General features: G+C 41.4%; 1 protein-coding gene across 2 annotated transcripts in view; it reads left to right on the top strand.

Moving 5' to 3' along the window:
- CTNNA1 (catenin alpha 1) overlaps positions 1-24,862 on the top strand; it is a 203,094-nt gene that overhangs the window by 132,748 nt on the left and 45,484 nt on the right. For both annotated transcript variants that reach the window (XM_073356004.1, XM_073356005.1), the window contains one exon: positions 21,469-21,561. In XM_073356004.1, coding sequence (XP_073212105.1) covers positions 21,469-21,561 — 93 coding nt within the window. The remainder of the gene's footprint in view (positions 1-21,468; positions 21,562-24,862) is intronic.

A 24,862-nucleotide genomic window follows, 5' to 3' on the forward strand; every position in this document is an offset into this window, starting at 1 on the left:
TGGGAGCTGGCGGAGTGGAGCAAGCTGGGGCCACGTTGCTCTGCTTCCCGCCGCGGCTGGTGAGTGCCTATGGGGGGGGGGGGCAGTCGGGACAAGGAGCAGGGGGTGTGGGAAGGGAGTAGGGTCCTGGGGGTGATTAGGGACGGGGGGATCTCTGGAGGGGGCAGTCAGGGGACAAGGAGCAGGGAGGCCAAAGCAAGTTTCATATAACACGGTTTCACATATAACACGGTAAGATTTTTTTGGCTCCCGTGGACTGCGTTATATCAGGGTAGAGATGTATTCCCATACCTAGATGACCGGCTCATCAAGGCCGAGTCCCAAGCATGGGACGCACAGCACGTGTCCCTGGCCCGGGCCACATTCTACAGGCTGGGCCTCATACTGAACATGCCCAAATCCACACTGGCCCCAACGCAGCAAATAGAATTCATAGGGGCTCTCTTGGACTCCACGCAGGCCACGGCATTCCTGCCGGAGCTGCACTTCCAAGCACTCTTGGACATTACCGAAAACCTTCGCCGGTTTCCCACAACCACAGCCAGAAATTGCGTGAAACTGTTGGAGCATATGACAGCCTGCATATATGCGGTCCAGCACGCCAGGTTATGTCTTCAGCCCTCCATGTCTGTTTGGCATGGGTGCACAGGCCGGGTATGGACCCACTGGACACAATAGTTAACCTTCCCCTTGGATCACCAGAAGGCTTTACACCTGGTCTTTCAGAACCCTGGCACGGATCTCTACCACTTGATCGACAGGAATAACAGCCATCTTCTTTGTGGACCAGCCACGAGAGGGGAATGCAGTACATATTCTGCCAGTGATTTACACAGCTATTTTCTAATCTAGACAAAAATAGAACACTGTGGATCAGGAATCCTGGGTTCTTGGCTCCAGGATGGAAGTTCACTTATTGTTTACTAAAGCAGTAGCAATGCGGATGAAACTTGAATCTCTCATATTGGAGACCTGGTTCTAGTCTCAGCTCTTCCTGAAGTGACTCTGCAGCCTTTCTCTCAACTTCTTTTTATAATGGGGGAAAGATAATTGATTGCCTTCTGTGGCAGGGCTACAAATGCTTGCTCAATAAGAAGGGTTTTGAAGTGCATAGTAATAAAATACACATCAGTAGAGGTGAGATTTGAACTCTATGCCTTCTGGCTCCCTAGGCTGAACTTATTTTGTTGCATGCTCTTCTGTCCTCCTGGCAGAATGTCACTGGCATGCCCCGTGGTGCAACTGTGCAACCAAAATGTGGAACATCCTACAAAAATCTGGCACACTTGAGAGGTCTGTGCATCACAGATAAACAATAGTTTCCATGTCCCAAAGAGCTTCAGTTGGATGCCCAATTGAGTTTGGTGACTCAGTCTCAATAGAGGGGGGAAACTAACTACATTTTATTAATTTGAGGGCTGTGTGTGGATTGCCTCACTTCCTCCTGCCACATTGGATAGCATTCTTCAGATGGCTTTCAAAATCACTAAGCTAATTTAATGGGTTAACAATCTTTTACCCTGCATTATAATGGAATTAATACAAAAAAAGAAAAATTGAGTATCAAAAAGTTATTTTGAGAACAGATATGTTAAGGTGACATAGGAGAAGTCCTGCAGAAATGAATTGTAAATTATAATGTCCCTAATTAAAAATGTAAGAGGTTACTCTTTTCCCCCTCATCTTCAGTAGCATCAGCAGTCAAACCTACAGCCAGGGTGGATTAATTTAAATCACCAATTTTAATCACGGTTTAAATCTGCAAGCAGGAAACCCTGATTTAAGCAATCATTTTAATCGTGTTTTCCATTTGTAATTTTTAGTTATTTTCTTAAAGAAAAGTTGATTTTCTTTGGTAACCAATAAAACATGTTGATTTGCAACTAAATATAGCCTTTACACTAAATTTGGTGGTGCTTTTTGCTAAATACGAGGATACGCTATCTATGCATATTCATTTTAAGCAATTATATAGCTTAACTTACATTTATTCAGATTCTTAATTTTTCCATTTTTGTTAGAAAATGAAAAATGATTTATTAGGTTATTTTTTTACTCTGTTTTGATGGAAATTCAAGTTAAGAATGCACAAAAATAGCACTTGAATTGTTTATTAAATAAAACTACCTTAAATGTGCTGGACACAAGAAAAAAGGTTTGTTTTGCATTTAAAACCGATTTATTAAAGAAAGGAAATGTAGTAGTGAATTGAACTGATTGTAAGTCACGATTTTTGGAACTAGTGTATCTCATCTGTACGTTTAGGTTTTATTCATAGATCAGAAGAAGAAAAGAAACTTTCTTGCTTTTTCTACTTCCAATTGGTTTCTTAATTCTTTTGACAATAGTATCTTCTGTACAGAATGAACTAGTCGTTGAACTGAACTAGTCTCTGTGCAGAAGACACTATTGTCAAAAGATGGTTTAACACAGAGGTCAGCAACCTTTCAGAAGTGGGGTGCCAAGTCTTCTTAAATTACAGTAAATAAATGGTTTGCCAGTAATACATTTTACATTTACAGGTGCCAGCGGACAGAACCCCAGACTGTCAGCGGGCTGAGTGGGGTCTGCGGCTGGGACCACAGCTGGCAGGGACTGGCAGATGGAACTGCGGACCAGCAGCAGGCTGAGCTGCTCAGCCCGCTGCTGGTCTGGGGTTCTGGTGGTCGGCCCCGCCCAGCGCACTGCCGGCCCAGTGTTCTGTCTATCCAGGCTGGCAGCAGGCTGAGCGGGCCCGGCGGCCAGGACCGCAGGCCAGCAGTGGAGCTGCCGGGACGAGGGGCTGGCAGACTGAACCCCAGGCCGGCAGCAGAGTGCCACTGTAAATCAGCTCGCATGCCGCCTTTGGTATGCGTGCCATAGGTTGCCCACCCCGGTTTAGCATTTCAACGAACCCTGGTTCCTGGTACTTAGCCAGTGACTTCCACCTGTTCAGTGGTTTGCCTCACTTCAAAATTTGGCAGAATTATTTCTTTTGATCACATTGTCGCACTGGGAGCTCATGGTTGGCTGAATATCCACCATAACCCCCAAATCTTTGAGTCACTGCTTCTCAGGATAGTGCCCTATCCTGTGAGTATGGCCTAATTCATTGTTCCTAGAGGTATACACTTAGTTTACCCATGTTAAAACACATTTGTTTGCTTGCGCCCAGTTTACCAAGCAATTGAGATTGCTCAGAATCAGTGACCTGTCCTCTTTATTATTTACTGTTTCCCTCTTTTTTTGTCACCTGCAAACTTTATCAATGGTGGTGGTTTTCTTTCAGGTCTTGATAGACATGTTAAATAACATAAGGCCAAGAACTCATCCCTGTAGGACCCCACTGGAAAAATACCTGCTTGGTGATAATTCGTTGTTTACAATTACATTTTGAGACCATCAGTTAGCCAGACTTTAATCCATTTAATGTGTGCCATGTTACTTTTTATCTTTCTAGTTTTTAATCTGTTGTGCAATACCAAGTCAAATGTGCTGATTTGCATTAATTATCCTCTTTTAATTCTTTATTAATCCAATCCCATATTAGCTGTTCCATTATCTTGCACAGGATCAATGTCAGGTTCACTGGCCTATAATTACTTGGGTCGGTCTGTTTATCCTTTTCAGAAATTGGCATATTAGCTTTATGGATCTATCCCAGTACTCCAAAACGTACTGAAAAATCAACATTTATGATCCAACGAACTCCTCAGCCAACTCTTTTAAAACTCTTGGGCACAAGTTTTAGTTGGACCTGCTGGCTTAAAAATGTCTAACTTTAGTAGCTAATGTAACATCCTCCAGAGGTGCTAGTGGAATGGAAATAATGTTCTCCTCATATGATGAGACTGTGTATCCCCAATATAGAATAGAAATACTGAATGCTTCCACCTTTCTTGCATTTGTGGTTAGATGTTGACAGATGTTTGGCTCTGTGTGTGTGTGCGCGCACGCTTATTTTCTGTGTGTGCCGCCCTAGCCCTGCTCAGACAGCTGGCACGGCGACCTCAAGTGAACCACACAACGACCACAAGATCCGTTAAGGGACGAAAGCACCCAGCCAGGTTTACTGTTTGACAAAGTATGGGTACTAGTATTCCGCAGACTCTACCATACCACTAATACATGTATTCCTGAAACAATAGACCAGCTTAGTGAACTGCGGGTCTTTTCATTCCTCTCTAAGGCCAGACAAATACTTTTTTGAGACATTTTTATACCCCGATACAAACAAGTTAGTACTGCCCTTTGACATAGTTACGGCCCCCGATGTCACTGGTTATCACCCATTCTCTTGTACGTGTTGGTTTGATTAAAACATTTTTATTACATACTGTCATCGTGACTGTATCTTTTAGGAGGGTACAGTGTGTTCCTGTTATCCTTGGGTAATGTTTTTGTACCATCCTTGATATCGGGATGTTCTGGTACCTAATATTGGGATGTGTTTGCTTGAGCACTTTTTGACGAGCGCTTCTTAGGAATGTGTATTTGCAATATTAGCCCTCTTTTTGCCAAATTTTGTGAGCAGATTTTGCCTCATACCAGGCCTCTAATACAAGGGCTTATATTTCAGGCGCTCTTCCTACTACAGCATTATGATAATTCTACCATTTCCATCTAGAAATAGGCCAATATCATTTTCAGGGTTCTTTTTGTTCCTATTATACTTAAATTCCTTATTGCCCTTAACTCTGCTGGCCATAGATTTCTGCTGATGTGCCTTTGCCTCCCTATCGATTTTCTATCATTCCTAACTTCTGATTTATATTTGTTACCGTCAAGGCTGATACCCCTCTCTGGCACTTCGAGTGCAGAAGGTGTGGGCCTGCAAGGATTCTAAAAATTAATACTGGCCACTCCAGGCTGGTATTAAACTCCCAAGGTTACAGCTTTTCTCTGGCGTTGGTTGGATAGATGCTGCCACCACCCAAATGCAAACCCCTTGGAACCCAGGAAGGCGCACTTGGGAATTCCTTCCTATGAGGTACCCTCAAGCCCTTTCAACCCGCTTCTGGGAAAGAGCTGAGAAAGAAAACAAAGGAAGTTAGCTGTTGCTCCAGCTAATTAAACAACATATGCACAAACCTCTCAGGACACCAAAAATTCAATCTTTTTCTTAAAGGGTAAATGTTATTAAAAACAAAAAGAAAATACATCTGGAACTTAGGCTTTTGCTAGATTTAAAAAAAACCACTTACAAAAATTAAACATCAAGAATAACCTTCTTGAGGTCCAGCTTAAAGGTTACAAGAAAAATAAAAAGCATTTGGGGTTAACACAGAGGAGTCCACAAGCCAATAAAAATAAACAGAAATAAACCAAATCATGTCTTTTTTTAACATTCTTGATTTACTTACATATCTGAGTTGTTAAATAAGTAGTTCTAGATATGATCTGATGATTTTCATATCTGGCCTTCAACTTCTCACAGCATAACTGCTCCCTGAAGAACCACAACACCCAGACAAAGGGAAGTCTTTTCCCAATTTTAAAAAGTTCTAGCCCTCCCTTTGGCTCTTTTGGTCAGGTGCCCACTCCTTTTCTTTTACCTGTGGACTTGTTAATCCTTTACAGGGAAAGCAAGTAGAGAACAGCTACTAAGAGTAATTTTATAGCTAACTGGCTGGCTGGGTTCCCCTCTCTCATGTATCTCAGTTACTATCGACTTCTCCTTTCTTCCATTTATGTCTTTTATTTTTTAAAAAAAGGTTGTATTAGTGGCCTTCACTTCCCCTCCAAACCAGGTCAGTTTTTTTCAACCAGCCCAGCTGCCTTACTCAATTGTGTAATTGTGGCTTATGGGGCCTTTAGTAAGGTGTTTTTAAATGATTCCCAGTTGTCATTCACATTTTTCTGATTAAATTTTCTCCCAGCTGATTTGGATCATAATTGTTTTTTCAGCTTTGTGGAATTGGCCACTTTTAAGCTGCATGTGTAATACTACTGATCTGGACTTTATTTTGCTTCCACATTATAAATGTGATCAAACTATGATCACTTGTACCTAAGCTACCATTATTTATTTTATTCTGTGATCTGGTCCTCTTTTATATGTTAAGACAAGGTCTAATAAAGAATTCCCCCATGTTGGCTGCAACATTTTTTGAGGTAGGAAATTGTCATCTATAATGTTTAGAAATTCCAGGCATGCTTTAGTATTGGTAGCATGAGATCTGAGCATATGCCACTCAAATTGAAATCCCCTCCTGATCACAAAGTTTTATTCCTGCATGTTAGTTAGGCGCATAAGGAGCCAGTCATCCTGTTCCTTAGTGCGATTTGGTGGTCTGTAGCACTCACCAACTAATACCTCAAAACATCAATTTTTGTAATTTAAATCACTGATTTTTCTCCATTGTGCCTAAGGCAGAACCTGCTGTTTGCTCCCTAGGGGAGACCGCAGAATCTTCAAGCTTACTGTGTGACTCTTCAGTCCCCTCACTAGACTATCCTGAAGCATGGCTTCCATTCCAACCAAAGTTGTGTGTCATTGCCTGGTTGACTTTTCCTTTCCCTTCTCAAAGTGTTCTTATATGCATGTGTTATCTTAACAGCTGGACTTAGACCAGCATAACATTTGGCACAGGCCACTAAATGTCAGGAGACAACTTTGTAAAATCAACTTCAGTGCTTCGGTTCCTATTTCAAAAGTGAAAGGCCAGTAAATATTGAGAAAAGAAAGAGCTTGTGTCCACAAAATTTTTAGTAAGTCAGAAAAACAAAACCTTAAATTTGACTTTTGTCAACTGTCTTGCACTATGCAGTTTAATTGGGAGACTTATTTTAACTTTAAAAAAGGGATTGTAGTGATGCAGTTAAAAAGGTACTTTAGAAAGAAGTCACTGATGGATGCTTGCAGTAGGCATTTGTCAACTAGAAATGTCATGGACTTGACGCAAGATCTGCTGAAGGATATTTTGGGATGGGGATGTTCCTAATATTTTAAAATTTAAAAAAAGTAAAAAAAAATTCAATTATTATTTATTTTTTCCTCCAGCACCCTGGTGTCCAGAGTGTTCTGTTCTTAGATGGGATTTTACCTTAAAGCCTTTACTACAAAGAAGGCTTGATGTAAGACCAGGAAGCAGAGTTCTCTGTATGCTCTTTCAGAGGCATCAACTTCTTAGGTGAAGAGGGAACTATGCTGATTATCGAAAGGGATTACGTAGGCAGCTTTTCTTAGGGCATTAGGTTCTCACATGTAGAGATTATTTCCCCATTGTCAGGATTTACCCAGTGAGAATCAAATTATGATTTTAGTGAGAAAAAAATTCTGGTGCTTCCTTCTCCGTCAATGATCTATTTCAGGGATTAGTAAAGTTTTTCCATTTGTGACTTCAAACTCATTCACTCTTTCCCATTTCCTACAGTAACTTTCACACTTGGTCCCAGAATTCCTGCCTCAAAAAACCTTAAATGTGGTAATTTTATATACTCATCTTATTAAAAACTTTATGACTTAGGCATGAGCCAGTGCTATATCTCGATTGAATCTAGTTGCTGAAGTTGAAGGTTATTTCAACTAGAAGGGCTAGGAAATAACTTTTCTAAAATGAAAGTTTAGAATCTGTTTTTCAGTTTGTATCAGTCCTGTTGTAACTGAAAATCAGAAGTTTAAGTCACAGATGAAAAGTCATATTGAAAAGAAGCAAAATATTTGGCATCAGAAAGAATCAAATATTGACATGAAAACATGTACTTCTGAATTCTTGGACTTTAATCTATCTAGGCTCATACCACGGTCCTTACCATGGTATCAGAACCCCTACTTTCTCTGGTCAGTGAGCTACTTTATCAGAAATCTCTGAAAACCAAAGTCCCCATTTGATTTGCGATTTTGAGTTCAAAGTTAAGTTTGTGTTAGAGAAAAAAATGGCCCCAGATTCAGGGTGAGGAAAAGGCTGAGATGCACAATTCATTAATCATTTTTAATTTGTGTTTCCCAAGTTAAAGAGAGAGCAAAATATATAAAGTCTGTATTCAACCAAACAGGAGGCCAACTCCATTTTTACTCAACTAATTTAGCTATGGATAATCCAGACAGCAGTTTGAAACAAATATGTGCAGTAAATGACCAACATTTCTTTAATATATCATCTAAAATCTGATACATCTTCCAGACCAAGCTAACCTCCCTCAGCAAGCTAATTATAATCAGCTAATCCTTGCATATTAATTGATTTGATGCACTTAATATCTTTAGAACACTATCTTCTCACAGCTTTATAACTGCAAGCAAAATAAACCCTCAAAGCGTTGTTCTCTTCTATTTCTCAAAAAATCAAGATGTACAAACTCAGCACAGCATTCATACACAAATGAAAACACAGTCCTTTTTATAGTACAAACTTTGTAGCATATTACACAGCATCTGAACACTACATAGAATCATACGAGAAAGAAGTGGTTCGGGACTATTTAGAAAAGCTGGACGAGCACAAGTCCATGGGGCCGAATGCACTGCATCCGAGAGTGCTAAAGGAGTTGGCAGATGCGATTGCAGAGCCATTGGCCATTATCTTTGAAAACTCATGGTGATCGGGGGAGGTCCTGGACGACTGGAAAAAGGCTAATGTAGTGCCCATCTTTTAAAAAAGTGGAGGAGGAGGATCCGGGGAACTACAAAGCCAGTCAGCCTCACCTCAGTCCCTGGAAAAATCATGGAGCAGGTCCTCATGGAATCAATTCTGAAGCGCTTAGTGGAAAGGAAAGTGATCAGGAACAGTCAGCATGGATTCACCACAGGCAAGTCATGCCTGACTAATCTAATTGCCTTCTATGATGAGATAATTGGCTCTGTGGATGAGGGGAAAGCAGTGGACATGTTGTTCCTTGACTTTAGCAAAGCTTTTGACACGGTCTCCCATGGTATTCTTGCCAGCAAGTTAAAGTATGGGCTGGATGAATGGACTATAAAGTGGATAGAAAGCTGGCTAGATCGTCGGGCTGAACAGGTAGTGATCAATGGCTCCATGTCTAGTTGGCAGCCAGTATCAAGTGGAGTGCCCCAAGGGTCGGTCCTGGGGCCGGTTTTGTTCAATATCTTCATTGATGACCTGGACGATGGCGTGGACTACACCCTCAGCAAGTTTGCAGATGACACTAAACTGGGAGGAGAGGTAGATATGCTGGAGGGTAGGGATAGGATACAGAGGGCGCTAGACAAATTAGAGGACTGGGCCAAAAGAAATCTGATGAGGTTCAACAAGGACAAGTGCAGAGTCCTGCACTTAGGACAGAAGAATCCCATGCACCGCTACAGACTAGGGACCGAATGGCTCGGCAGCAGTTCTACAGAAAAGGACCTACGGGTTACAGTGGGCAAGAAGCTGGATATGAGTCAACAGTGTGCTCTTGTTGCCAAGAAGGCCAATGGCATTTTGGGCTGTATAAGTAAGGGCGTTGCCAGCAGATCGAGGGCTGTGATCACTCCCTTCTATTTGACATTGGTGAGGCCTCATCTGGAGTAGTGTGTCCAGTTTTGGGCCCCACACTACAAGAAGGATGTGAAAAAATTTGAAAGCATCCAGCGGAGGGCAACAAAAATGATTAGAGGACTGGAACACAGGACTATGAGGAGAGGCTGAGGAACTGGGATCGTTTAGTCTGCAGAAGAGAAGAATGAGGGAGGATTTGATAGCTGCTTTCAACTACCTGAAAGGGGGTTCCAAAGAGGATGGATCTAGACTGTTCTCAGTGGTAGCAGATGACAGAATGAGGAGTAATGGTTTCAAGTTGCAGTGGGGGAGGTTTAGGTTAGATATTAAGAAAAACTTTCACTAGGAGGGTGGTGAAACACTGAAATGCGTTACCTAGGGAGGTGGTGGAATCTCCTTCCTTGGAAGTTTTTAAAACCCTGATATTCTATGATTGCAGGTTCCATAAAATGTTGGTGTATGGAAGGATGGGCACTGAAAGTGCTCACTAATTCATGAGGCCAATAAGCAGAGGGAGAAGAAAAACTGGGCATAGGCAAAGGACTTACTTAAAATGAAATCTGAAAAGAAATAAAGACCAGAATGGAGGGAGAGAGCCTGGAACAAGCTAATGGAGAGTTTGAAATTAAATAGATGATGTACCTTTGAACTGAATCTTGAGATGAATGGGCAGTTGGTGGTGGTTTTGAGTATTCTGCTTATTCACTGGTCTTAGAAGGCAGCCATACAATGGAACGGCAGTAGTCAAAATAAATGTAGATAAACCTGAATGAATATTTTTCAGCAGAGCAAAGTCATGACAATATTGCTGTATAAGAGGATTTCTGAAGAGGTGGCAATTGGTAGAATTACAAATGTTAAGCTTTCCAGCCAAAGGAAGATGCCAAGGTTATGGGCAGTGGAGGCAAATGGGAATTAGAGGAGCTGGCATTGTTTGGGTATTAGTGTCTCTCCCTCTCCCATTCCTCCATAGAAGCAGTTCTCTTCAGTGACAGGCAGAGACAATGAGTAGGAAAAAGTCATTATAAGGTGTTACACAACTGTACTTATCAGTGTAAAAGTGTTTTTACACTGACTTTTTTTTTTTAAATTCAAGATAGGTGGAAAGCAGTAAAAGGCTAAATTACTTTCTACTCTAGGTATCTCAATCTTTTCATCCCAACAGCACTTAAATAGCTTTTTTGCATGGTTTGTGAATGGATACCTGTATGTTAATTCTTCATGTATAAGTTACCAACAATAGCTTAATGCAGTTGGCGCGTACCTGAATTTTAATCTTATTAATCGCTTGCAGTGTTGGAGTTGAGACAAGTAATGTAATCAGTTTCATTTGTAGAAGGAATTCCTCCAGTAAGTATTACTTTCTCTGTCCCTTTTTTCAGAAATGCAGTTTACTTACATTAATTAGATAGGATTTGTAAGCCACAGGTGCTCTGCATCACTGAAAATTGGCCCAATTACATAACTATAGGCACCACATTTGAAATTTTTGGCTAAAGTCCATAAACTTAATAATCTTTGCTTGCTATTCATAGGTGGAGAGAGAGAGTGTGTGTTCTGGTATCCAATTCACCTGATCTAGTAGCCACAATACATAGAAAGGTTTTATTGGTGAAAGTGATGTCTGAAAGACTGCCTCTAGTAAAACACACTGATTTTTGAATTCTTGTATGCTATCCTTCCTACATTATTAAATGTGTCCTAAATTACATTAACCAGCCCCCATGTACCATAGAAATATTAAGCAGTTGAGCGGGCAATAATGGCAGTGGAGAGAAAAGATTGACATCCCAGCCAAGTACAAGTAACTGGCTTAAAGTTCCAATACAAGGAACTACTGAAAAAGGACCATAAGGTGTGTTCATAGCTAAGACTAGGTAAGGTAGGTACATGATAAAACGTTGGCAGTCTCACCTGGCTGTAGACAGAAAGGATCATAGCATTTTTAATCTTCATGACTACCTGCACTTTTGACCCATTTCCTGTCAGAATCTGTCATATGGAAAGATGTATAGACTGCAGCAGTTGGGACTTCCTGGCATAGCCAAAGTAGACTCAAGTGTTGAGGGCCATAGAGACCATTCTAAATATGTAAGCCAAAGCACGCATACTGAAGCACTTTGACAAAGATTTAAAACAAGTGAAAGTAGAAGTCATTTTCTTTTGACAGAAAATCTGTAGAGCACAGATGTGATTTGAAATGAAATACTGCTTTCTGCACTGGCTCCCCAGACCAGTTTGTTTTGTTATAGCCAAAATAGTTCAGTGTATTGACCTATTATTCTATGAAGGTTCATATACAACGCTAATTACCGTACTATCTGATTGTTTTTTGGTAGTGCATTAAGGCAACATGACTAAACATCTCATGTGTTTTCTCATACTCTCCTCATGAGAAGCCTGTCCTTTTGAAGTGTCTCCTTTAGGCAGGATTTTAGGTTTGGGTTTTTTTTAAATAGATACCTGTATTTGTTAGAAAGTAAGGTCAAAGAAATGTGGCTTGCACTTCAAGTGGAAGATAGTGGTTTGTGATGGAGCTTAGTTCCTTGGGGTGTTGATTACACTATCTGGGACCAGTCACCAAGAGAGTCCTGTGTTCTGCTTTACTGTAGAGTTCTGTTGTGCCAGAGAGCTGTGGTTATTGACCAGTCTTCATCCTGGAGTTTAGGCAGTTGTTTACATGCCCTGGACCCAGGCCATGGAGCATCTTGAAGATAAGGACTGAGACTTTGACCTTGATTTGAAATTCTATTGGAAAACAGTGTAGAGAGAGAAGATAGGGTCAGTATGTTTGTGGTTCCCTATGTTGCTGCAGTGTTTTGTGCTGGTTAGAGTTTCTAAAGTCTGAAGGCTTCGTGCTCAGGTATATCACATTGCTGTACTCAGCTGAGCAATGAGGAAGATGTGAATAACTGAGGGCAGGTCATCCACCACCACAAGGGAACGGAGTCTCCTAGCGAATGGTGATGATAGCCTCATGTTTATGTGAGAGCTTAGAAGTACTCTCTGATTTCTAGCTGATGCTAAACTATGGACTGAATTAACCAATTGTGGATGTATACGTTCATCAAAGGAGACTGCAGACTCTTCAAAATACTTTCCTCTGTCCACCAGCATCATTTCTGTTTTGCTCAGGTTCAGCTTCAGCCAGCTGCTGTTCATCCATGAACTGATCTTGTCCAATCATTGCGCCATCTTGGTGGCAGTGGTGTGTTCATATGTGGTAAAGGATAATTGGAGCTTTGCATGTTGTTGGTTTCTTGGGTCCATGTCATTTGACCTCTTCACTTAGTAGGTGCTGAATAGGACCAGAGAGAGAATTGATCTTTGTGGGACTCGTGAAAGGGGTTTAGTGGTAGTGCAGTTTCCATCACCACTCACTTGATGTGCCTCTCCAGAAGGGACTCAAACCATTTTAATACATTATCCTGGACTCCTCTGAGACAACAGTATCTCGTGATCAGTGGTGTTAAATGCTGCAGAGAGGTCCAGGAGGATGAGAATGGATGTCTGCCCTCTTATCAGTTGACGGGAGGAGATCTGTGAACCTCACTAAAAGAGTTTCATTTACATATCCTGGTTTGAGTCTGGATTGTGCTAGGTCGAGAATGTTAGTTTCAGTAGGTGAGCTTATAATTGGCCCATGTCTAGCCTCTCTATGAGCTTGCTCAGGAATGGGGAGACTTGATGCATGATGGTTGGCCAGAACAGATATATCCCTGGTCAGTTTCTTCTAGTTGATTGGGCTCTTGCATGTGAAAAAGAGAAGAAGGGAAGATTCCTTTTCTGAATGATGTGCTGACTCTATTGTTCAGGAGGGGCACCAATTCATGACTTTCTCTCACAAGCCCAAGAAGTGCAGGGTCAGAGTCACAAGTCTTAGGCTGAAATTCCTTAAGAGTGTCCAGAACTTCTTGATGAGTGAATGTAATGAAATCTGGGAATGCAGGTGGGCTGTTGGTGTGTATAGGTAGAGCAGATCCATGCTGTCTGAGAATACGTGTGATCTCAGCCAGTAGGAGGTTCTTTCTTGCATGTGGTGCTCAGTTCTGATGCAGGTTGCAGATGCTCAAGAATGAAGCAGTTTACCACCCTAAGTAGCCCCTTGGGGCAGGTTTTGGCAGCTTCAGTGGAGGAAAATAGGAAGGTTCTTTTGGCCTGTAATAGCCTCTGTGTAGGCTTTGAGAATGAAACATCTAATTCCTGTCTGCATTAGCTTATTTGCACAAGTCCATGGGGCCGGACGAGTTGCATCCGAGAGTGCTGAAGGAATTGGCGGCTGTGATTGCAGAGCCACTGGCCATTATCTTTGAAAACTCGTGGCGAACCGGGGAAGTCCCGGATGACTGGAAAAAGGCTAATGTAGTGCCAATCTTTAAAAAAGGGAAGAAGGAAGATCCTGGGAACTACAGGCCAGTCAGCCTCACCTCAGTCCCTGGAAAAATCATGGAGCAGGTCCTCAAAGAATCAATCCTGAAGCACTTGCATGAGAGGAAAGTGATCAGGAACAGCCAGCATGGATTCACCAAGGGAAGGTCATGCCTGACTAATCTAATCGCCTTTTATGATGAGATTACTGGTTCTGTGGATGAAGGGAAAGCAGTGGATGTATTGTTTCTTGACTTTAGCAAAGCTTTTGACACGGTCTCCCATAGTATTCTTGTCAGCAAGTTAAGGAAGTATGGGCTGGATGAATGCACTATAAGGTGGGTAGAAAGCTGGCTAGATTGTCGGGCTCAACGGGTAGTGATCAATGGCTCCATGTCTAGTTGGCAGCCGGTATCAAGTGGAGTGCCCCAAGGGTCGGTCTTGGGGCCGGTTTTATTCAATATCTTCATAAATGATCTGGAGGATGGTGTGGATTGCACTCTCAGCAAATTTGCGGATGATACTAAACTGGGAGGAGTGGTAGATACGCTGGAGGGGAGGGATAGGATACAGAAGGACCTAGACCAATTGGAAGATTGGGCCAAAAGGAATCTGATGAGGTTCAATAAGGATAAGTGCAGGGTCCTGCACTTAGGACGGAAGAACCCAATGCACAGCTACAGACTAGGGACCGAATGGCTAGGCAGCAGTTCTGCAGAAAAGGACCTAGGGGTGACAGTGGACGAGAAGCTGGATATGAGACAGCAGTGTGCCCTTGTTGCCAAGAAGGCCAATGACATTTTGGGATGTATAAGTAGGGGCATAGCGAGCAGATCGAGGGACGTGATCGTTCCCCTCTATTCGACATTGGTGAGGCCTCATCTGGAGTACTGTGTGCAGTTTTGGGCCCCACACTTCAAGAAGGATGTGGATAAATTGGAGAGAGTCCAGCGAAGGGCAACAAAAATGATTAGGGGTCTGGAACACATGAGTTATGAGGAGAGGCTGAGGGAGCTGGGATTGTTTAGCCTGCAGAAGAGAAGAATGAGGGGGGATTTGATAGCTGCTTTCAACTACCTGAAAGGGGGTTCCAAAGAGGATGGCTCTAGACTGTTCTCAATGGTAGCAGATGACAGAACGAGGAGTAATGGTCTCAAGTTGCAGTGGGGGAGGTTTAGATTGGATATTAGGAAAAACTTTTTCACTAAGAGGGTGGTGAAACACTGGAATGCATTACCTAGGGAGGTGGTAGAATCTCCTTCCTTAGAGGTTTTTAAGGTCAGGCTTGACAAAGCCCTGGCTGGGATGATTTAACTGGGAATTGGTCCTGCTTCGAGCAGGGGGTTGGACTAGATGACCTTCTGGGGTCCCTTCCAACCCTGATATTCTATGATTCTATTTTTTTGCTGTCAGCATTCGAGTTTCTTTCCCTGTTTTCAACTGGTGCCGGGTGTCAGAAAAACGATCTGTGTGGGCAATGGGGAGGAACAGTGGACCATTGAGTCCAGCGTGTGCTGATGGCCAAGGTTAGCCATACAATGATGATGATTCACCAGGTCCTCCATTCCTTGTCCTCTGGGTATAGTGCTGCTATCTTTTAGTCTGCTTTGGAATTTGTTGAAATCAGTGAGTCTTCGTGGTTGAATCAGGATCACTGGTCTTTCCTTTGATCCATTAATCATAGCCCAGAAGCTGGAAGGTCTCTGGCCCTGCCTTGTTAAGGAAATTTCCTCACTCCATGGCTGAGCTCACATGACAGTTACGCTCCACTGAAGAAAGAAATTGTCTTTCAGTATGGGGGAGGCTTATCAGTGTAAGACACTGAGCTTTCATAGGAGCTGGACCTAGACTATAAAACTCAATACCTGAAGAAATAATGGCCACAAGCCTGGTCATGTTCAGAGCTAAAAGAAAAACTCTTCAACTTTTCTTTCCCTTGATAAATTCTACACGTACAAACGCAACTGATAAATGAGTAAAGTTATCTCCTACAGGCTTGGAAGAAAGGGTGGAGTTTTAATTTTAAATACTAAGGAGGTGATTGAGTATTACATTGATAGGGGGCATGTGAGTACCCAGGGCTCTGATTTCATTGTTTCCCTGTTTTTGCATTTCTGTCACCTGCCCAATTAACTTTCTCTTAAAGGCAATCAAGAACCTTTTTAAACTTTGACTCCAGCCTTTTGAAGCCTGAAAACGTTTTGCCTACCAATTTTTATCCCTTGTTTATAATGAAGCTTGAAATTACAATAGCTCTTGTTTTTGCACCAGCATAATCAAGTGTGCACAGCCCTAAGAATAGCATTTATTTTAGCTTTAGACCAGAGTTCCACTCAGTGTACCTTTTGACTAGTTTTTTCTATATGATTGGCAGATTAAAAAAAATCATCATGACCGTAAATGTTTAATAGGCTAGTAACTGTTTCTTGGCTTCAACTCTTAAAATGTAAACTCTCAAAGGGATCCACTGTGGAACTTTGTCCCCTTTGCAACTTATTGTATGATGTGTAAACTAATTATGGTGTGTAAACTAAGGATGGTGTGTTGGGGATGGATTCTGTTAACATTTGTGAACAATGCAGGAAAATTCTAATTGAAATGAATGTTTTGTTTTGGATTTTCGAGTTCCACGCCCTCTTCTTCATTTTTTTTTTCAGTATGGGGGGAGGGAAACCTGTTCTTGACCGTTAAATTAGAAAAGACTTGGGGGGAAATGGAGCGGGGGAGCTAAAAAGTTAAAAGTAGCACTTTTTTTACTCTTCTTGTTGACAAGAGTTAGGGCGTGGCTACACTTGCAGAAGTAGAGCTTTGAGTTAAACCAGCCTTTGTAGAGCGCAGTAGGGAAAGCGCTATAGTCTGTCCACACAGACAGCTTCAAGCCACTGGCGTGGCCATATTTGCAGCACTTGCATTTGGAGTGGTGCATTGTGGGCAGCTATCCCAGCATGCAAGTGACTGAAGCGTGCTTTTCAAATGAGGGGGGTGGGGTGGAGTGTGACAGGGCATGTGTTGTGTGTATGTGGGGGGAGAGAGAATGGGTTTTGGGGGCACTGGGAGCATGTCCACATACTATCTTGTAAGTTCAGACAGCAGCAGACCCCCCTCCTGTCTGTCTGTCTCACACTCACACTCCACTCATACTCCACACACACACCATTCCATAGTAATGTTTGCTTTGTCTCGGAGCAGATAAGCTGCCAGCTGTCAGAAACGGAGCTTTGAAAGGGCATATCCGCATTCCTGCAACGATTCCAAAACAATGAGAAGAGTGGCCACTTGACTAAAGGGGATTATGGGACCTTACTGGAGGCCGATCAGAGCACAGTAATGCAAAACCTCATTCACACTGACACCGGGGCGTTGCAGTTGAGGCGCATCAAATGTTATTCCACTCGCCAAGGTGGAGTACCAGAAGTGCTCTAGCTGCGGAGTTAGAGCGCTCTACATGTCTTGCCAGTGTGGACGGGTAGTGAGCTAGGGTGCCCGGGACTGCTTTAGTGCGCTGTAACTCGCAACTGTAGCCAAGCCCTTAGTGTGCTCTTGCTTTCTCTGACTTTTTATTTTTCCTCAGTCCATCCCAGTATAGGAATAGTTCTTTCAAAATTTTAGGGCTTGGCTACACTTGCGAGTTACAGCGCATTAAAGGAGCCCTGGGCACACTAGCTCACTACCCGACCACACTGGCAAGGCACGTAGAGCGCACTGACTCTGCAGCTGGTCCGCTCCTGGTACTCTACCTCGGCGAGTGGAATAACATTTTGTGCGTCCCCACTGGAGCGCTGCGGCGTCAGTGTGGATGCCCTGGTCTGTTAGTTCGCTCTGATCGGCCTCCAGAAGTGTCCCACAATGCCTGTTCTAGCCACTCTGGTCATTACTTTGAACTCTACTGCCCTGCCTTCAGTGATGAGTTGTATCTGCAAGTCCTTCAAACCTAGGATGAAGGAGCAGCGTGATATCTAAGAGCGCTCTTAATGGATATGAGCAACTCATCTCAAAGAACACCAGTTACGGAAAAGGTAACTGTCTTAGATTTGGTTTTAAAGGAGACTTAGTAATTAGCTGTATTTTATAGACTTTTATGACTCCCTACTTTATCCTTATATATTACTTTATCCTCACACAATCATTTTGAGGTCTTCTCCTTCTGTTACAGATGGAGGGCTAAAGTATAGAGACAGTGACTTGTCCAAGGTAAGATAGGAACTCTGGCAGAGCCAAGAACAAAACCTAGTTCTTTGGGGTGTCACTCCATTGCCATAACTACAAGACTGTCCTTCCTCTCAACTGTTATGTGGTCTTTGGGAATATCTGCCACAATACACCTAAGAAATATTGAAGAAGAATTTTAAATGCACATTATAGTGCAGTTTCCTTCTTGATTAGGAGCTTAGTACATCATTTACAAAACTGAGGTTTTTGTCAACCATTGTGCAAATCATTTGAAACCATATTCTTGGGTTACATGTTGCAATGGAATTTCATATATTCTGTAGTTACTTGCAGTCCCGGCAGGATAGTTATCAAGGAAGGATTACCAGCATCAAGGAGATAAGGGGAAGAAATGAATATACAATACAAAATAAATTTCTTAAAATATCACTAAGCATCAGATTTTTAATTTGATTTCCTTTTTTGCATTCAGGTTGGATACACTGTTCTTAATTCAGCAAGTTATGCTTGGAGAAGCCAGTCTCTCCCATATCTGGCTGTTGTATGCCACTCTCCAGGCAGTTCTATACAGCTTCCATTCAGTATCCACTTGTGTGTGTGTGTGTGGTGCTAGTGTGCCATGGGGGCTCTGAGGTCCTGTTCACTACTGAGAATCTGGTCATTTAATTAGGTACAGATTTAGAAGCTGAATCACATTAAAATGTAGCCCGTCGGCAATATTGCCAATCCAGTGAAGGTCCTAAAAACTTTGGGATTAATAAAAAAAAAATTTCAAGTACAAAAAATACACTGGGGGCTCTTCTTAGTTGCTTTTGCGTTCTAAATCTTTAGGGTTCAAGACTTTCTCCACAACCACGAGGGCAAGAAGCTTTTTTTTTAATGAAAGCGGAGATTCTCACAATTATAGAACTCTGCAAACTGGTGCTTAAAGAAAAATGTATCAAATGACATGCAGTAAAAACACAAGAGTTGAACACATTGTGTAGAGTTTACATTGACCAGTGGTCACTAATTTCAGCATGTGCTAGGGATAATAGACTCCCTAGTAACTCTGGAAATTGACTGTGTAAAAATGATGACTCTCTACTTCAATTTGCCAACGGTGAGCATTCAAAGTCACAGCCACTCATTTTAGTGACCAACAGTAAAAATTGTACTGTGTATTTTTTTTACTATCATTAGCTTGCTACCAGCACAGCGTGATTCTGTTCCATTTTATGCATCAACAGAATTGTTTGTTCAGCAGTTGTCTTATCTTCTTTGGGTTTTGATATGTACAATACCTAGGGGTCTAAATGGCCACCAGAATCTTCTTTGTTGATGATATGCAAGATGGAAAAGAGCTCAGGTTGATGCTCAGATTCTTAGTACGCAGGCATGGTATTTTAGGGAGAAGATCCTTATGTACAAAACTGAACATAGTTCGATAGGGAGAGGAAAAACATTGAACCATACCAAGTCATTTTTCAGAGCAGAACAGCAGTTTAAGGGATTTTTCAGTGTGCTGTTTTCACACTCAGTGCAGCCCAATAAAAATGAGCTTTTGCTAAATCAAAAACTTTTTATGCCCCTTTGAAACTACACAGTCCATAAAAACCACTGTCCCACCTGGCAGTCCGCTGAAGATTTACTCTGTCACTCTTAGCTCAATTTTAAGATGTAATTTTTTTTCGATGAAAACTAATTAAACTAAATAAAAGCTATAAGGCTAACACACCAATGATATTACTAAAAGCCGATAGAACCTGAACTCTAGTTTTGGAAAGAGCAACTTTATTACATTATCATTTTTCTTGTACATTTATGCACTTGGATGAATAATAATCTAAGATTATTCCACCACCATTGTGTACTCAGCCATTGAGAATTTGAAATGTACCGCTGATCAGGAGACTGTTTGATCTTCTATCATTCATCACTCAATTAGGAACTGAGGGTGTGGGGTGAGAAGTTTCTGCATCATGAATTTACTTTGAGCTGTAGTATTACTAATGGAAGTGGCAAGACTCTTCACTTAGGTTTATTGATATGTGATTATTATCTGTTGTCGCTGCTGCAGGAATGTTTTCTAGATGCGGTAAAGACTATGGTAAAGGAAGTGAATGAAAGGCATTGAAAAAAGTATTATCTGGCTGTAGTTCCTGTTAACTTTATCTAAAATCTTATGTATGAATAGGTAGTATACTTCAATTAAATAAGATAACTACCCCACATTTTCTCTAAAAATGTGTTTGGTTAGATATATGGTGCATTTATTGGCCTTACTGAACATAACTTGAGTTATCGTCTTTGAGATTCAGTCACTACTTTGGGCAGGTGCCTTTTGCCATTTCTAGTAGGATGGTACACAATGTTTATCTTAGTTCAGTTGTCTTTATGCTATTTTTACATCTTTCTAGGCTCAAATGTAACTGTATTGGAGCTCAAAATAAGCTTGTCATTCACCCGTCAAATAAGGAACATAATTCAACTTTAGATTTTCCTCCCCTGAGAGCAGCTCCAATATGCAGAATACCTTCCATTGCTAAAAAAACAAAATAAAAATATTCTATGCCCCTTCTCTTCCGCCCCCCCCCCCTTCTTCCTCCCCCATCCCTCCTGCACCTAAAAGGTCTTTGTTTCAAGATGGCCCACTTAAAGAGAAACTGTCAGGTTTTAGGCTAAAAATTTGATCTACTGTTTTAGCATCACAAGACTCCATGCAAATCTTGGGGAATAGTAGGTGCTCTTGAGCTCTGTCTGCACCAGTAAATACTGTTTTGCATAGATCTCGTAACTTCGGTCAGTGATTTTCTCTGCACTGTGGTGGTGGGGGATGTTATGTTTCCCAGAATCCTGCAGTTTTAAGGGAGGTCAAATTGTTAAGCTAAACTGAAATGTTTTTTATGCAATAATAGCTAATTACGTTTCCATATACAGTAGCTAAGGCACTTTCCATGCAAAGGTACTTTTTTTTTTTTTTTAAAGTAGATTAAGCTTCACGGTACTACTGCAGTTGTGCACTATATATGTATGTTGTATCTTCAAACATTTTGACTTTGTATGCTCCAGCATTTTCATGTGGTGATTGTTCAGGGAAGAGGGTTTAGGTAATAAGTACTATAAGGCTTAACCCTCAGATGGTCAGCAATTTGTTCATCCCTACATTTTTAAAATAAAATAGTTGGCTTACAGCTTTTTCATTCTGATGTAGTTTATAAGTAGGAATGGGCACTTAACTGTGACTTCAAGTATCATCAATGGTGCCCTTGTGGCAACCTCTCAGTTGAGTAAATGGGAGCACTGATGACAGCCTTTCTTATTTGAATGACTATTTTATGATCTGCTGGCTTGTGACAAAACAGATGTTGCTGGTGATTGCAAAGCTGTATTAGATTGAGTTTCAAGAACTAGGAGAGCATTTCTTGAAGGCTTCTTGATCACAGAACAAAGAGGTTGTAATTTTTGCATGTTAAACAGAAATAAAAACTGCTTTTTTAAAGTTTTTTTCTCTCTCTCTCCAATATAGGTTGCCAACTTGGCCTGTTCCATCTCAAACAATGAAGAAGGTGTGAAACTAGTTCGCATGTCAGCAAGCCAGCTTGAAACTCTCTGTCCTCAGGTAATTTGCAAGCTTGAATATTTCATAGGTGTACATGGGAGGAGGGAATATCTGAAGCAGTGGAAGTGGACTGGGTATTGAAGGAAGAACAACTGGGACAGGAACTTCCCTAAAAACATATGCCAGAAGAGTTGGTTTGTGATTTTAGGCTATCTGATTAGCCTACTACTACATCTACTAGTACATAATATCAGGTTTCAGAGTAACAGCCATGTTAGTCTGTATTCACAAAAAGAAAAGGAGTACTTGTGGCACCTTAGCGACTAACCAATTTATTTGAGCATGAGCTTTCGTGAGCTACAGCTCACTTCATCGGATGCATACCGTGGAAACTGCAGAAGACGCGTGTCTTCTGCAGTTTCCACGGTATGCATCCGATGAAGTGAGCTGTAGCTCACGAAAGCTCATGCTCAAATAAATTGGTTAGTCTCTAAGGTGCCACAAGTACTCCTTTTCTTAGTACATAATATGTGACCCACTAGATTCAAATAGTTATGTCTAGACAAACTGCTAGACAGTCACTAGTAAAGATATATAGTATATATGCATGCTCATGTTGCAGAAGAATGTGGTATGAAGAAAGTACAATTGCATCTATCAAAATGAGTAGGTTTAAGATATGACCATAATATGAAATGCTAAATACTTTACATGCCCTTTACTAAGTTGCTGTAAAATGATCTTGTCCAAGTAGTAGAACTCATAAACTTATTAAAGATCCTCTTTGATAGGGAGAAAAAAAATAGATCAAACCAATCAAACTTTTGGTTAAGATCACATTTTTTTTGATTCACAGTTCTTTATTGCAACCAGGAAAACAGTAAAGCACTAGGCTGTCCTATTTAATCACCTAAGTTTTGATGTCATAAATACTTATGACTAGGTAGCAGGAGTGAACCACAGACGTTTGGTGCTTGTCAATGCTCATGATCGCTTAAAGGAAGGCCAGTGACAAATTCAGAGATCTGAAATACAGAAATAAACAATTACAAGAGGATAAGGAAATATATATTTTAAAAATATAATGTCCTGTTCATCCATTGTTAAAAGTGGAAAAATTGCATACGGATAAAGAATTCTGTCAGCTTAATACAGTGTTCTCCAAACTGGGGCGTGCCCCCCTAGAGGCGCATGAAGGAATGTGAGATGGGGCCCAGGCCGGCACCCAACCCTGCTCAGCCCCCAGGCACAGCCCCGGTCCCAACTCCGCTCCTGGCCCCAGCTGGAGCCCTGGCTCCATTCCTCTCCTCAGCTCTCAGCCCCAGTCATCGCTCTGCTCCCAGCCCCGGCTCCCGACCGCAGTTTCAGGGGTGGGGGGGGGGGTTGGCATGGACAGGTTCCTTTGGGGTAAGGGGGGGGGGGTGATGGAAAAAGTTGGGGGACCACTGGCTTACTATATGGGCTCAGAGGCTCTCAGTCTGGCAGTTTGGCTACATTAAAAGCAAGAAGATACTTTTCTTACTTGTAGGAAGCTTTTAAGTGAACTAAAAGTTGCTAAGTCTGGACAAATTGGCAAAAATCAGTCTTCCTAATGACTTTTCAGTCATAGATATAGATTAACATGTTCCCTTCCAGTGCACGAGTCTCCAGTTAACCAGTGCCACATTTAAAGCCTGGGGAGACCAGTTGCAATATTGAGAACTCTCTATTGGTTCAGGAAGAAACATTAGGACAATCATAACATTAGGTCAGCTGAATTCCCCTGCACTATACTTAGAGTATATTACATATTTGTAAACTACATTAAAACTTACATTAAGAGCTAGTTTATGCATAAAAAATGGAGCATTCCTAAGCACACCAATGGGGTGGAAGACCTGGTGAACAGTGTGAGCTTCCTTCCTGAAAAATTACCTTTTGAACTCATCTGAATGTTTTTCATAGTGTGAGGATGTATATTATTGAAAGTCTTCTGCTAATGTGTTAACATGATTCTGACTTCTCAAGACCAGCATCACAAAACTTCCATGTACTCTACCACGTTCAAACAAGCTTTTATATGTGTGTGAGATAGTGAAAATAAAGACAAATTCATGACGGATGTAAAGTTGGGGAAGGAACCAAAGCCTTAGTCACAGAAATTATATATTGCACTAAAAACCAAATGTATAATACATTCTTCAGAAAGATGTTGGAAGAGGAAGCAGCACATCATGGAATATTCTTAAATACTCCTGTACATAATCAGTGCTGATTATAAAGTTGTTTCTATCCATTTGCATCTGAAATGGATGAGACCAAAATGGAATGTAAGAAAGGACAACTTGCTGTAAAAATGGGAATTCTTTAAGAAAAAACTTTCTATTCATTTATCCTAGATAATCTACATTTAATTTCCACTGTTTTACATCTGAAACTTCAGGCCTCGGAACTAGTGTGCATTTTAAAGAGATTTTTTTGGTTTAGAGGTCGTAAAATTACAATGTTAGTGAGGACTTTGAGGCAACAAGCAAATAATTTACACATTCTGTAGAACTAATCGCCAGGGCTTTGGGGAGAGGCGATAGGAGAGAGTCTGACTAAGGGCTGAATCAGCAGAGTGCTGTATCTTGGAACTCCAGTACCTAAAAGTTTAAAAACTTGGAGACTTTGAGGAACAGAGAGATTTTTGTAATGTCACTAACTCAACCCACACATTCTGAGATAAATGTTTTCTGCCCTCTCCAAGCCTTTAAATAGGTCGTAAACTTACTATTGGGGAGAATGGCAAGCACTTCACACAAGAGTTGCTTTGATACTTGGAAGTTTAAAAGACTTGTTTTTTAATAACTTAGTTCTTAAACAGTTATACTAATCCTTGGGTTGGCAAACCTCTTAACTCTTTCACCGCTCCCCTTTGCAAGTTCTTCCACCCCCCACCCCATGACACTGATACCACTAGCTTTCCTGCAATCTAATATTTTCACTTCGTTCTGGAAACTCCCACAGCCCACCTCCTGACATCCAGCGTCTGCTGTCTTCCCATAAACCCTGGAAATATGTCCTTCACCTGAGCCTCTCTCAGCCCCGAACGCCAGTTTCCATCTCATCCACCTGACTCAGATACTGGGTAGCATTCTACTGGTTAAGATAAAACTAAAATGTAGCTTGTGGAAGTTGGTTAGATCTTACTGAAAGAAAGAAACTCAATCCCCCTGGAATTCAACTCTGTTTAGAAACGTGAAAATCTGTTTTTGGAGATTTTAAAATGCATTTTGAGTTAGGGATATTTGAGTAGATGATTTTGATAGACGTCAAATGTTGATAAGAATAACATGCATAACACACGTGGTAGGTGTGCAGAAAGCTAAGAGGGGAACTT

The sequence above is a fragment of the Lepidochelys kempii genome, chromosome 8 (genome assembly GCF_965140265.1).
Source record: "Lepidochelys kempii isolate rLepKem1 chromosome 8, rLepKem1.hap2, whole genome shotgun sequence".
NCBI classification, from domain to species: domain Eukaryota; kingdom Metazoa; phylum Chordata; order Testudines; family Cheloniidae; genus Lepidochelys; species Lepidochelys kempii.